The sequence below is a fragment of the Doryrhamphus excisus genome, linkage group LG18, assembly GCF_037039965.1.
Source record: "Doryrhamphus excisus strain RoL-2023G ecotype Guam linkage group LG18, RoL_Dexc_Guam_v1.1, whole genome shotgun sequence".
Taxonomy (NCBI): Eukaryota; Metazoa; Chordata; class Actinopteri; order Syngnathiformes; family Syngnathidae; genus Doryrhamphus; species Doryrhamphus excisus.
The window spans coordinates 10,898,149-10,912,914 of record NC_136374.1 but is presented as its reverse complement, the minus strand read 5'-3'; the positions used below and the strand labels follow the sequence as shown (position 1 = coordinate 10,912,914).

General features: G+C 39.2%; 1 protein-coding gene across 2 annotated transcripts in view; it reads right to left on the bottom strand.

Moving 5' to 3' along the window:
- Window positions 1-14,766, bottom strand: part of tox2 (TOX high mobility group box family member 2) — a 116,193-nt gene that overhangs the window by 73,294 nt on the left and 28,133 nt on the right. For both annotated transcript variants that reach the window (XM_058055116.2, XM_058055117.2), the window contains exon 2: window positions 10,072-10,164. In XM_058055116.2, coding sequence (XP_057911099.2) covers window positions 10,072-10,164 — 93 coding nt within the window. The remainder of the gene's footprint in view (window positions 1-10,071; window positions 10,165-14,766) is intronic.

The following is a 14,766-nucleotide window of genomic DNA, read 5'->3' as shown; positions in this document are numbered from 1 at the left end:
CAGTAATTCAAAAAGAAAACAACTTTAAGAAAACAATTTTATTTCCTGGGTGTCGTGCACACTGAAAGAGGCACTGCTGAGAGAGATAGGCTTAATGAGAAGAGGAAAGAGAAATTCTGGTCTTCCAACTAAAGCACTCGCAATCGTCCCATCTCATGAATGAAACCACTATGCAGCTTAGTTATCGCTGCTACATTTCATAGGAGCCGATCCTTTCACATGTTCAAGAATACCATCTTTTCCTTGACAATGGAGACAGTTAAACAGCTTAGGCCAAGCATATGGCCGGTGTATAGTAAGTTGGCATTTCTCCTCTTTCACCAGAAATATGTCTGATTTCAGTTCACTTTTCACTTTCCTTTTCTTTGAGGTACTGAAATCAGAAGTCTGTTAACAGTTGGGAGGGCAAACAGTTAACTGGTAGCAATTAAGTCAACATTGTTTTTCCGCGAAACGACATTTTCTTCTGATGCGTACACATAAGTTCTTGTTTGAATTTATGAAACAAATAGCTTACACCAAAGCCAAGTTTTATGTATTTTTTGGTATTGTAATTTAACACCAAATGTCGTAAACCGAGGACCTCCTGTATAACTCTGCTGGAAAAGGCTAGGCTAACATTAGCATGGGTGTTCATTTTATTACAATATATGCATAAGTCAACGTTGATCATCAAAAACAATGGAGAAAAAAGTGAATGGGTGTTTCCACTCTTTACTTAATGGCATGTTAGTAAAGAGACCAATTTTATCCAAGACGAGACTGAGGGCAACAAGAAAACTCAGCAATGCAGCAAAGTGGCGACTCCAAACGGCAGCAAGCTAGCTTTCTTGTCACATGACGACTCCAGCCCACGTTTGATTGAATTCATCAAATCCACTTGCATATATCATCATACTGACCGCACAATAAGAGCCTTTCAAGGGCTGGCCCCGGAGGATGCCAACAAAGGGTCCTCTCTTTCTGAGTGGAGTAATTCAACGAGAGCCAAACGTAATTTTTTTGTTATTTTGTCTGTGTCTCTGTGTGTGTGTGTGTGTGTGTGCAGATCAAATCGAGATGGCATAAAAAGAGCACAGACACTTTTCTCTCTCTTTCTCTTTCTCAAGGTCTGGTGAAGTACTCTCTTTCCTTATAATAATTCCTCTCCAGGATGAAAGTGCTCAAGAACCTACAAAGAAACAGCAAGGCATAGATTTGGGAGAAAATGTGTTCCGTAAATACACTTGTTTGTGTGTATCACTGTTTCCTACCCCACTGAGGGTAGAGATCTTGATTGTACTCAGTGACACTTCACTTAGAATGGTGTACACTCATAGTTACCTTTTTAGACCTGCTTGCTTATGAATGAAAATGAAGTAGTCCTAAGAACGGCATCCCCATAGAATGAAAGTGCTTGTCTCAGTTACGGTGCAGGTGAAATGTAGTTTTAAGTGACTGTTTAACAAGAATGCAAAATTGCAAGCAATTAGTTCCAAAAATGGTTAATGCAACCATGATCATCGACTTCCAACCACAGTAAGTTCTCCGGGTACTCCGGTTTCCTCCCACATTCCAAAAACATGTTAGGTTAATTGGCGACTCCAAATTGTCCATAGGTAAGAATGTGAGTGTGAATGGTTTTTTGTCTATATGTGCCCTGTGATTGGCTGGCGACCAGTCCAGGGTGTACCCCGCCTCTCGCCCGAAGACACCTGGGATAGGCATAGAAAATGGATGGATGGATGACAACAAAATATGGTGGTGGTAGTGTGATGGTCTGGTGCTGTTCTGGTGCTTCACAAGCTGGAAGACTCGCTGTGATAAATGAAACCATAAATTCTACTGTCTACAAAAAAAATCCTGAAAGAGAATGTCTGGCCATCTGTTTGTGACCTCGAGCTGAAACCAACTTGGGTTCTTCAGCGGGACAATGGTCCAAAATACACAAGCAAGTCCACCTCTGAATGGATGAAGAAAACCAAAATGAAGATTTTGGAGTGGCCTAGTCAAAGTCGTGACCTGATTCCAAATGAGAGGCTGTAGCATGACCTTAAAAAGACGCTTCATTCTCGAAAACCCACCAATGTGACCAAATTATAACAATTCTGCAAAGATAAGTGGGCTTAAGCGGTTGTTGCTGCTAAGGTTGGCCCAGTTAGTGTTCAACTCTACTGTTATTGACTAATATTTACATGTGTTTGATTCTCTGAAACATTTAAGTGGGACAAACATGCAAAAGAAAATAATAATAATAAGGAAGGGGGTAAACACTTTTTCACATCATTGTTTATTATAATTAATTTGCCATTCGATTTTTTGTCTTTAGTGTCATGTTTTGATTGATTTTTCCATTTTCCAATAAGAATATTTTCCAGTATTTTGTGTAATTCATTCATTCATTCATTCATTCATTTTCTACCGCTTTTCCTCACAAGGGTCGCGGGTATGCTGGAGCCTATCCCAGCTGTCTTTGGGCAAGAGGCGGGGTACACCCTGGACTGGTCGCCAGCCAATCACAGGGCACATATAGACAAACAACCATTCACACTCTCATTCATACCTATGGACAATTTGGAGTCGCCAATTAACCTAGCATGTTTTTGGAATGCGGGAGGAAATCGGAGTACCCAGAGAAAACCCACGCATGCATTGGGAGAACATGCAAACTCCACACAGAGATGGCCGAGGGTGGCATTGAACCCTGGTCTCCTAGCTGTGAGGTCTGCGCGCTAACCACTCGACCGCCGTGCAGCCACATCACTGTTTATTGCCATTAATTTGCCACTCGATTTTTAGTCTTTAGTGTCATGTTTTGAATGATTTTTCCATTTTAGAGCTTCCAATAAGAATATTTTGCAGTGTTTTGTGTAATATTTTGCTTAAATTACCATCACCTATTAAAGCAAACACAGTCTCCCATATTACTGAACTAGGCTATTAATTATAACAATGAAACATGAATCACATGTAACATAATTGGATTGAGCTGTTGCAATATTGAAATATCTTGTATGTCAAATATGCAAATATATACCTGATATAAGACACAACATTTATACACACAATGTGCAATTTTGCAAACATGCATGTAAAGTGCAAAATATGCTTTCTATACTTGGGAGCTCACCAATGTAGTGTTTAAATTCTAAATGCAGCATCCAGTTCAGACTAGTTGTGTCAATAAGCACTGGAAATACACTGAGCGTTCTTTCAATCACTGCCATGCTGACTCCACAAGCCAATGTGTGTGTGTGTGTGTGTGTGTGTGTGTGTGTACTCGCATTCAACCGGAATATTCTATTACCCATCTAATTGCACATTCTGCCCTGACAAGAGCTCATTAAAGCGTAATTATACACATGTTGTTTTCTACAAACATCTCCATTTGAGTCTCTCTGCCTTGTAATTGTTCAGCGGGGACGACCGGTTGAGATTTCACAGACTGAAGAAGAAGCCGAGCGAGTGAGAAAGAGAAAAGAGAAAGAGAGAGAACGAGAGAGGAGTGTGTGGAAGTAGGTCATGCCTCTCCATAAACAAGGCATGGTTTCTAAAATAATATACCCATCCAGTGGAAGTAATGGCAAACAAGTGAGCGAATGCAGAGCTCATGTAATATTTACAGAGCACTAATACATACAGTAGATGGCAGCTTTCTTTCTCAGGAAGGACCCACCCATTCAACCTAGAGGTTTCTTTCTCCTTTTTCATCATCTTTGCCCCCCACCCCCACTCCCCCCTTCGCTTCTTGCCATTTGAATTTCAGAGAACAGCATTGATATAGCAGGCACTGTTCCCTTCATCCACGCTGTTTTGACTTTCTTTTCTGCACATATTTGCTACATGTTGGGCCCTAATCCAGACTATTTGCGGCATGGCGAATGGCATTACTGTGGAGAATCGGACTTCTAAATACTTCTTCAAGCCCCAGCTGGTGCTGTGAGGTCACCAGGCACTTGTTCAGTGTCGGACTCAGCATGCAGCTCTCAGGCCCGCCGCTAACTGAATGTTTCGGCTTCAGGCCAAGCTCTTGGGGCGTTTTTTTTTTTTTTCACCAGTGCCTATTAGGGAAAAGACCTTGAAGGAATAGATACTCTGCATGTTTGTGGGGTAAAATTCTAGTGAGAAATATATAGTGTCTATAATTACCCGGTTTTCCGAACATATATGTTTATATACATATATAGTAGATATATATAAAGTGGGACAAACATGCAAAAGAAAATAATAATAATAAGGAAGGGGGTAAACACTTTTTCACATCACTGTTTATTACCATTAATTTGCCATTCGATTTTTTTGTCTTTAGTGTCATGTTTTGATTGATTTTTCCATTTTAGAGCTTCCAATAAGAATATTTTCCAGTATTTTGTGTAATTCATTCATTCATTCATTTTCTACCGCTTTTCCTCACAAGGGTCGTGGGGGGTGCTGGAGCCTATCCCAGCTTTCTTTGGGCAAGAGGCGGGGTACACCCTGGACTGGTCGCCAACCAATCACAGGGCACATATAGACAAACAACCATTCACACTCACATTCATACCTATGGACAATTTGGAGTTGCCAATTAACCTAGCATGTTTTTGGAATGTGGGAAGAAATCGGAGTACCCGGAGAAAACCCACGCATGCACGGGGAGAACATGCAAACTCCACACAGAGATGGCAGAGGGTGGGATCTATATATACATATATAGATATATATAAAGTATCTTCAAAGCTTCAGTCTACAGGATTAACATGTAACACATTCTCCAAACCTGCTGGCTAAAAGTCTAAATTTAGTCAAGGTGCATTCAAAACTCTTATTTTGTGGAATTCTGATGAATGAATTGAATGTGCATCATCATTTCGGACTTGGCCCCTATTGGATATCGGTAATTTGACTCCTTGTCCTGTTGTATTTTATATTTACTTCTTAGTACACTTGTGTGACATGCTTTACATGTTACATCATTTCCTGTCAGAAAAATACCATTAACATAAGACCAATATGGAATTCAACCAGCAACTCCACTGTGAGTCTATTATTATTATTGCCTGTCCTGAGTAAAGCGTCAGCTTGCATGGAGGCAACAATAGAGAAGAGATGGCGAGCACTTAACATGCAGGAAGACACCAGACGTTTTTCTATTGCACTTATCAGGAGCTGCAGCAAGAGAGCAAAGTGTCAAGGTGCAGTAGGTGCCTGTACACCCCCCCTCCACCCCCCACTCCCATCCACCCACTCATCGTCCTACCTTCCTTCCCGTTTTTTTTTTTTATCCTCCCCCCCAATCTCAATCTCTGTCCACAACCACCACCACCAAGCACCAGTAGTCACCAGTTCAGTTAAAAGTAGGCTTGTCACTTCCGCCGCAGCCGCCTCCTCTGTTACTCAACCTCCAACTCCAACACCTCCTCATTTCCTGCCAAGGTGCACGAGACCACCTCCCCACCTCCGCAGAGATGTATATGGCTTGCTCTGGATGCTTCTTTGTGATTTTGTCACATATGCAAGAATAACCGCATACCTTTTGGGTTGGTGTTTGGATTTAGAAACACTTTTTTTTCTCCCCCGCAGGAAATAATTTGAATATGTTCCAGGGTCAAACTGTCAGCAACACAACACCTGTATTAACTCTACAGGTTTGTTTTATTCATATTTTAACATTCGTCACAAGTGTAACAATATCAAGCGTAAAATCAGGCACCCTTTTATGCAAATGTGACTTTTTAATGATGTCCCAAGAGCTTCTTTTAAGTGCACATGACACCAAAATAGTTTGGAAAAACAATAAAAAAATGAAAGTACTCACTTAATAAAACATGTTTGTGGATAAATATGAAATAGGAGTGAAATAAAGTGGTGAACAAAAAAGCGGCAAAGTCTTGAACTCGGACAACTATTCATCAGTCAGTGTTTCCCATGCATTCATTCATTTGTAGCGAGCGGCCACAAATAATACATTTGGACCACCAGAATTAAATTTGGTGCAACTTTTTTTTGTAGATTTGTTTTACATTAAGAAACACATCATAATGAGACTATCTGGGTAGCTTGTCGTTATAACTATGTACAATAGATAGCATCGTAATTCTGCTTCGGTGTGTTAACACCCATACGTCAATAACTTCGAGTTTTACTGTCAACCAAGATTGAAAATTATGAAATATTGAAATTATTGAATTATTGAAAATTTCGAATGTAAATACTTTATGTATATGTCTTTTACATTATTTGTTTTTTTGCATGAGAGGCACAAAGAGGTGATGATGCAACTCCACAATAGAAGTGAGCATGTTTGGTTTAGTTTTAAGCTGGAAAAACAACCGCAAGCTGGCAAAAGTAAATTTTATAAGAGCATGGCCTGCATCTTTGCCTTGGAAAAGAGTGTTATGCTGTGGTAAAAAACATCTTGCAGAAATTGGTATTTGTTGATGTTGTTTGGGTTTTAGCTTGACGGTGATGCGTGGAGGGGGTGAAGGTTCACAATGTGTGATAGCGTGATGAGATGACGGGATCATCTAAGGATTTATATCCCCCTATCCCAGTTTCCTTGCATTGGATCATGCATGTCCCTCTTTCCTCTCTCTTCAAGATGATTTGGAGCCGTGCATAGTCAATTATGTTGAGCGAGAGAGAGTTAGGGCAACGTATTCCATATTTTGGTGGGATTTTAATATTGCATGAGAGCTGTTCTGTAGCGAATATTTAAGAGAGAACCTATTAAGAAAGCAGAATCTTGTCATACACACACAAACACACACTATATGTATATCCCAACATGAGCAGGTTGTTTCAATTCACGTTTTCCAGATTATTTTCTTATGTTAAAATAAGACGTGCCTCAATTTCCTGTTAAACGTTGGTTGATGTGACTCACGTCAAACCACTCAGCAAGGATGTTTGATGCCGGATGCTGAGAATGGAATATTTCAGACAGGAAACTGTATAAACAAAGAAAGCAAAGACAATTCCTGGTGCTACAAAAACGAAACAAATTGTGATCAATCTAAGCAGTGATGAGCTGATTAATCTTCCACGTCTGTATGATGCATATGTGCCAACAGTGACAGGCTGATGGCGTCTTTTTCGAGTGCTAAGTGGTGCTGATACTTGACGCTGAGTGATTGAAATCTCATTTCATTCCATCAGAGATTGTCATGGTCATTAAGTTATCACCAAAACGTGAAACTTTTCCATGTAAACATGCAATACTCTAATCACCGGCATGATATTGTTGCAAAGCAATATACATCATCACATTCCCGGACCTGAAACTCCATTGCCAAAAGCCACAATTAGACATTTAATAATTAATCGATTTTCCAATTATTATTATTATTATTAGATATTTCCAACTATTTTGGTAATGCAATTCATTGTTTAATTTTAAAATGCACAATAAATATCCTGATTTGAGTCTCTCAAATGTTTTTAATTTAACTTCATTTTTTCTTTCTTTGTGTTTCAGGCAAAACAAGGCAGTCATATTTATGTTCTGTGACTTTGGCAAAGAGCAATCGACATTTCTGCAAAGCGCACCACTTCAGAGATTTGTGCCGAGATCTTCTACTACTATCAACAAGTAAGAGAGGGTATTGTGTTAACAAATTCACAAATAAGAATCCATTCAAAAACACTCATATGCTGTTATCGGTATTGACATTTATGGGTGTCATGAGATCTTGTGGCAAAAACGTGATGATATTTCCTATTTAGAAAAATGCTGTCTTATGGGAAGAAAGCAGCAAGTCTGTGAGCTATGGCATCGCTACTGTGAATGATAATACATGTACAATGTTCCCTTGCTCTATTGCAGTTCACCTTTTACAGATTTGTCAAAATTGTTTTAGCACTTCATTTTTTTTTATTATTATTATAGAGTATGAATGCTGCTATTGGCAGAGCCTGGCCCTTTAAGAATAATGACATTGTTGTAAGTTGAGTTTCTCTCTATTGCCTCTGTCATCTGTCTGCACCGGCCATTGTTTTCTCCATCCTGATGGGCTGTAGACCACTGTCAATCAATCTCCTTCATGCTGTCCTGCCGTGTCTCCTGTGTCAACACTAGCTTGCGAGCTTGTAAATTAATCTTTGGTTCGAAGAAGGATGACAGCAACAGGAGGAGTACTGCAGCAATATGTTTTAACAAAGATACAAAAACGCTACAGTTCAGCAGAATAACACCAGGACAAAAAGGCACATTGAGAGGAGTAAACAATATGCAACACTACTCATGTTTGGTGGTTATGGACAGCGATTGAGATGTGGGGAGTATAAAAATATACAGCAAACACAATAATGAAGTCGCAAATTTCAATAGGAAAGTTTTGTCATATTCACACTCGTTAGTAGATGCTAACATTCATATTTAAAACAGCAAATTAAGTTGAGTTTTGTAAAAATGTAAAAAGTTGTTATTGTAGTACAAGGATGTGTTGGGCTGGGTTTGCCTTGGGCCCCCAAATGACTACAGACTGCAGGTTTTCTTTCCAGCCGCTCACTAAAGCAGCTGATTTTAACAGCTTCTTCAATTTGAGGGAATGAGCTCGGCAATTACCTGCTGGAGAAACTGGTCAAAGAGAAAACATGCAGTGTCTCTGCCCTCCATTGGCACGTGATTTAATGTCTTCTTTTTCTGTGCACAACATTTGGATCAGAGTAAGCGCTCTTTGCTGTTGCACCAAAATATCTGAGCTTAGATTTACACGCAGCGCCAGAGAGGATCAGATGGAAGTGGATATACTGTAAATCTTTATGACTTCATGTATGTCTTTGACAAGAAACTCATTCCCATGATTTATTAGCATCTCTCGCCCGGGTCCCGAACGACATTAACTAGATTCACTTTGGAAATAGTAGTTGGGTTTCCTGGAAATGCTTTGTTAGCACTCTATATCTTCATAAATAATTTAGGACATCAGAGATCAACACAATTCATTTTGTAATTAAAATAAAATCAAGAGGTTGGCACTAACAGTATTATGGAGCCTTTGCTTTGTCCCCCCTTCCGTCAGAGCCCAACCCTCCCCCTCTTCCTAGCTCAGGCCTAAAGCAGCCAGGAGATAATTCAAAAACATGAAAAAAAGGTGGAGAGATTAAATTAATTTCTTTTTTTTTTTTTGGCTTTGATTGTTCCTCCCATTGTCTCCCCTTTGTTGCGTAAAAAAAGCAAGGCGAGCTCGATTGTAATTATGATTTCTTTATTTAAAGAGAGAAGGCAAATAGAGTTATGTCATATGAGCAGAAAGTAGTGTTGCAGCACTTTTGTCAAAGTCAAAGTATTGCAAGAGCAGCATGGCTGAACTTCAGCTGTTGGAAAAAATGTTGTAATGAAATTATTTTGTCTTTGGTGCCCTCAAAAACAGCTGCTATAAAAAAAAATTATACGTTATGTGTGTGTGTGTGTGTGTGTGTGCACAAACAAAGCGAGTCATGCATGGAGCTCCCACACAAAAGCCAAAATGGCTGCATTATTGGAAGCCTTGTGATGTGTTGTTTTTGGGCAAATAGGCACTAAGAAGGCCCCTCAAGTAAGGGAAGTTCAAATGGGTGAAGGTTCAGGAAGTTTAAAGCAATATTTTTGCTTCTTTTATGGCCATGAATTAGTTCTGTAGAGCAGTGGTAGGTAACCTGCAGCCCATAGACCACAAATGGCACACAAAAGCATATGACCGGCCTGCTATGACATTAAAAAAATTATATATAATACAGTGTTTCCCACAGGACTGCAATGTTTTTATTATAGCTGTGGTGAATTGAAGCGATATGACGTAATACCATAATCAACCGATTTGCATGATTTGTAAAAAGTGATTAAGAAAACATGAATAGCAAAACAAACCCGCTGCTCGTTTCATGTCAAGGATGTACCCACGAGCCGAGTTAGGATAAGTGGCATAGAAAATATATTGATGGATAAATGTGTATCTAGTAGGGTCAAAACAATCTCTCCTGCTCTTTCTTCTTATTCTCTGGCAGATGCATTATAATCGTTTATATGTGTTTATGAGCAAGCGTCCAAATGTATTTGTGGCGGTCCAAATATATCTGTGGCGGTCCAAATGTATTTGTGGCGGGCCGCACTGTACTAGGAACAGGCCTTACCCCAGAAGATGGCAGTCTCTTGCTGTCGGGGTTGGGGCGCATGGGCAGAGAACTGTAGAGCCTCACACCTCGTTCTGTACCCCCGTATCTGCCCTGAAAGAAAAAAAACAAACAAAAAGTTGTAAGTATTTTTGCTTTCATACGAAATTAATGTGGATTTAAAGCAAAAATAATTAATGGAAATGTCAGTTGCGAACATCGAGGGAAAGAAAAGTTCCAAGTTAGCACAAAGCTAAATCCCATTGTTAGCATTAATCGCTAGCCCATAGCTGTTAGGAAGTGAGGATCTACAATCTGTTCAATCAAAAAGTCATCAAAGAGTGTGATATTTTGGTGCTTTTCTGGTCTGAAGGAAAAGCTGCAGCATGTAGTATTACATCACCACTGCGACAACAATCAAATGAATCATAATAGAACAAAATACTACTTCTAAATCCTGACACACATGCTAGCTTCAAAGTACTTTGCAGTGAGAAATGCTTACATAATTACACAATTAAGTGAGGAAAAACTATACAAAAACCTGCCCCTGCTTTCAATTTCTTGGTGCAACCTTTCTTGGAGCTTAAAGAGCCTCACTTACTGTATATATTACAAGTGCTATAAACAGATTGTGTTTATGGGGTCTGCCTAGTGATTATCATGCAATTACCATGCAAGCAAAAACCCACTAGCAATGTATGCAAAAGCTTATTTTCCATACCACGCATGGACGATAATTGGAAGAATGCTACATAAACTCTTAGCAGGATATTAAGAGGATACTGAGCTAATGGAGCATCACAGACAGTCAAATATGCGATGAAGCAGAAGTTGAGGTGCAAACCTTACCATGACTGGACGCCTGTGACACAAGCGACACGTAAGTGAATATTTGATATTTTGGCTGGGATGCTAATCTGGCCCTGTGGCTTACAGTAGCATTACCAGCTAATAACAGCTGTCTGCAGCCCAGAGGGGACACGAGACGGCCAGGCTGCGCTAACTAGCCCTGACGGACTCATTAGGAGAGCTGGCAATACCCTCAAAACACAGACTGCTTTATACGCTCTGCAAAAAGCTTAGAAACTTAGAAACTATGCATTTACATTTAAAAGCTAAGACTCCTTGACTCTAAACAATGCTTGGATATAATAAATGAGATGCAACAGACAAATGATTGTCACAAGCCACATTTTTTTGGACAGTACTAACTTTTCTGCTTTATAATATCATTACTTTGAAATGTTGAGCCTGGAGTATTGAAAAAAAAGTGCACAGTCTGAAATGTTTTACATCTACCACTTACTTTTCGAGTATGGGATTGTGTATTTTCCAAGCTATAACAGCATTTTCATCAGACTCATGTGGCAAATACTACGTACTTTGATTTACTTGTATGTGCTTGGAAGAGATGTGTCATTGTTTAAGGGGTTTTGCAGTATGTATTTATTCATTCATTCATTTTCTACTGCTTATCCTTATGAGGGTCGCGGCCTTGCTGGAGTCTATCCCAGCTGTCTTCAGGTGAGAGGCAGGGTACACCCTGGACTGGTCGCCAGCCAATCACAGGGCATATATAGACAAACATTCATTCATTCATTTTCTACCACTTTTCCTCACGAGGGTCGCAGGGGTGCTGGAGCCTATCCCAGCAGTCTTCGGGCGAGAGGCGGGGTACACCCTGGACTGGTCGCCAGCCAATCACAGGGCACATATAGACAAACTACCATTCATAATTTGGAGTCACCAATTAACCTGCGGGTATGCTGGAGCCTATCCCATCATTCATACATATGGACAATTTGGAGTCGCCAATTAACATGTTTTTGGAATGTTGGAGGAAGTCGGAGTACCCGGAGAAAACCCATGCATACACGGGGAGAACATGCCAACTCCGCACAGAGGTGCCCGAGGGTGGAATCGAACTCATGTCTCCTTGCTGTGTGGCCTGTGAGCCACTTCTCCCCCGTGCAGCCTACTGTGTATTTATTTTGTAGTATTAATTGGACATAAGGTTAAAGCTAAGTTTGGTGCCCCCCTTCCATTTCAAGCAACATTAAGACTTAAATAAAACTTAAATATTCCAAATTTAAGAGCTCTAAAAATACAGATCTAAAATATAGATTGTTGTTTCCGGTGTATGTCTAAACAATATAAACATTTGACATTATTCTGTTGGCTTTATTCTTTGCCAGTGCCTTACAGCATGCGTGGGGATATGATGTGCTATTTTACACATTAGAAAATATTGTAAGAATGCAGTGTTGTGCCAGTTCATTGTTCTCATGAACTAGTTCAAAGCTCAGTTCACACAGTGTAAAAATAAACATTACGCTTCATAGTTCGTCATTTCAATTTGGACTCAGTTCATTTTAATTTGATTAGGTGAAAAGTGAGAATGAAAGGCCGACCTTGTTTTTCAAAGAAAACAACTCAATACAAAACGCCGCAAATGAACATAATAGGTTTCCCTTTAAGAATTGCTGGATTGTTACGCTAGTGTGTGCAATGCTTTGTGCGTACTTCATGTGTTGTATTGCCTGCTGGTAAAAATGTGTGCAGTGACAATAACATGCTGTTACAGCAGTACTGCAGTACAAATTCCATCAAGTAATAACTGAACCTAAACAGTGGCGCTGATTCTCACGTTCAACTTCTTTATATAAAAAAAAATTGCGTTCAGTTCAATGTTCTCGGAAAAATTACGTTCTGTTGAACTTGTTCATGCACATCACTTACAGAATATAATATAGACATCTTTGTTTTATAAAGTGAGATTAGTAAGAGAGTAAGAGTGCAAGAATAAACCTGCCTCTTGTCTTTTTTCAAAACCAATGCAAAGAGTGAACCCTCTTCGTGCCATGCATGTGCATGGCAATATATTCAGGCTATCAAAATAAGCAATTTCATTTATTAATTTATTGCATGATTAATTTTAAATTTAAGATTATTTGAATTAAAAATTAAATTAAATTAAAATTATTAATTATATTAATATTTATTTAGTATATATTAATTATTATAATTTACTATAATAATTTAAATTAATTAAATTACATTAAATTAATGCTCATATTTTTTTCTCAACAAGGATCTTGTCGAATTTTAATATTGCAAGCTCTTGGGGAAACCACTATTGTATCACTGCAGGGAAACAAGAAACAGCCGCCGCTTTAAACATAGAATGCTCACAAGTTAACTAGTTAGCGTCCAATTTATTTATTCTAAACTTAAGAGAAAGTTTCAATCGGTGTGGGGAATAAGGACAACGCAAAAAGCCAAAACCTACCATTCCTACATGGAATGGGAGGAGGTGTTCAGGCAGGGGTGCACAATTTTTTTTACTCACGGGCCGCTTTGAGTTAACAAAATGGACCCTGGGCCAGCTTTGCTTGTATGTTAAATGAAATACTTTGGAAACAAAGTAAAGTAATGGAATTTCATTTGGTAATGGTAATAGTTTTATTTCATTTGAACATGCATCAGATTACAATTGAATGCATCACATAATCAGTTCACAGTTACACATGTCCAAAAGGAGTAGGAAGAAGCAAAGCTTATTAAATCCTACCCCTCCATCTGGTACTTTTACAATCAGTAACTGTTACATTTGTTCACTTCCTGCTTTCTTAATATAGTTAAATTTTTTTTTGTCACATACCAAAGTACGAGGTGATATGACCATCCAATGACATAATGTGTACCATAGTAAGTGTCAATATAGTGATATGTATAGCACATCATGACTGGTTCAAGACTCTTCATCCTTGTATTTAGCAAACATCAACTGCTTGTATTGTTTCTTGAATTCACGCATTGTTTGAGGTTCTAATTTCTCATCAATGTAACATTGCCGATGCCAAGTGACCAGAATGTGACATATGACTTGTTTTTCAATATGTTTTCACTAATAATAGGCTATAGTCAACCACGAAACAGCAATCATTTATTGGTAAATGGATTTTTTAAAAACCACAATAGAGTGAGGGATCGATGTTCATACAAGCGACGTGGCATAACACTTACTATATGTCAACTTAAGTATAATTACCTTTCAGAACACATTGTTTCCTGCGACTGTACGATGCATCACTCTTAGTACAATCATTTCCCAAAGTGGCACAGTGTAACACACGCGTGCTATTCCAACAATGGCTTTGCCTCGACTGTAAAGTCAGAGGCACAGCTGCGAGGATATAGTTACCTGTAACCTTAGCTGTTTGCTGTTATACTATGTACGCAGATCTGGACTTAATGCAACACATGTGTTTCTTTTAGGCAACATTCTTGCCGGCTTAGCCAAAAAGGCTCGCACACATCACATTGCACTGATGAGAGGAATGTGCAGACTAGACGGGCTTACGGGGGGGAAATCCTATCACTCCACTATTGTATACATAAACACTAATGTGTGTGCATGATGGAGATGGTCGCCCACTCTGTATGTACAGTATGCACTCAACAATGCAGCTCAAGAAAATAACACATTGTTCCATCGCTGCTATTTTTAATGACAAAACCCATTAGCCTGTCAGTCTGCTCGCTATAATGGCGTTATGCAACATCTGCAGCAATGTAATTGTCCATATCAGACAATGATTCACTTTAATAGCATGTTTTAAACAGATGATGCGTTGGTTTTTTTTTTTGGACTCAATGTTACATTGAAAAGAACTATTACAGAAAATGAAGCTAGGCACTGTGGACAGACGC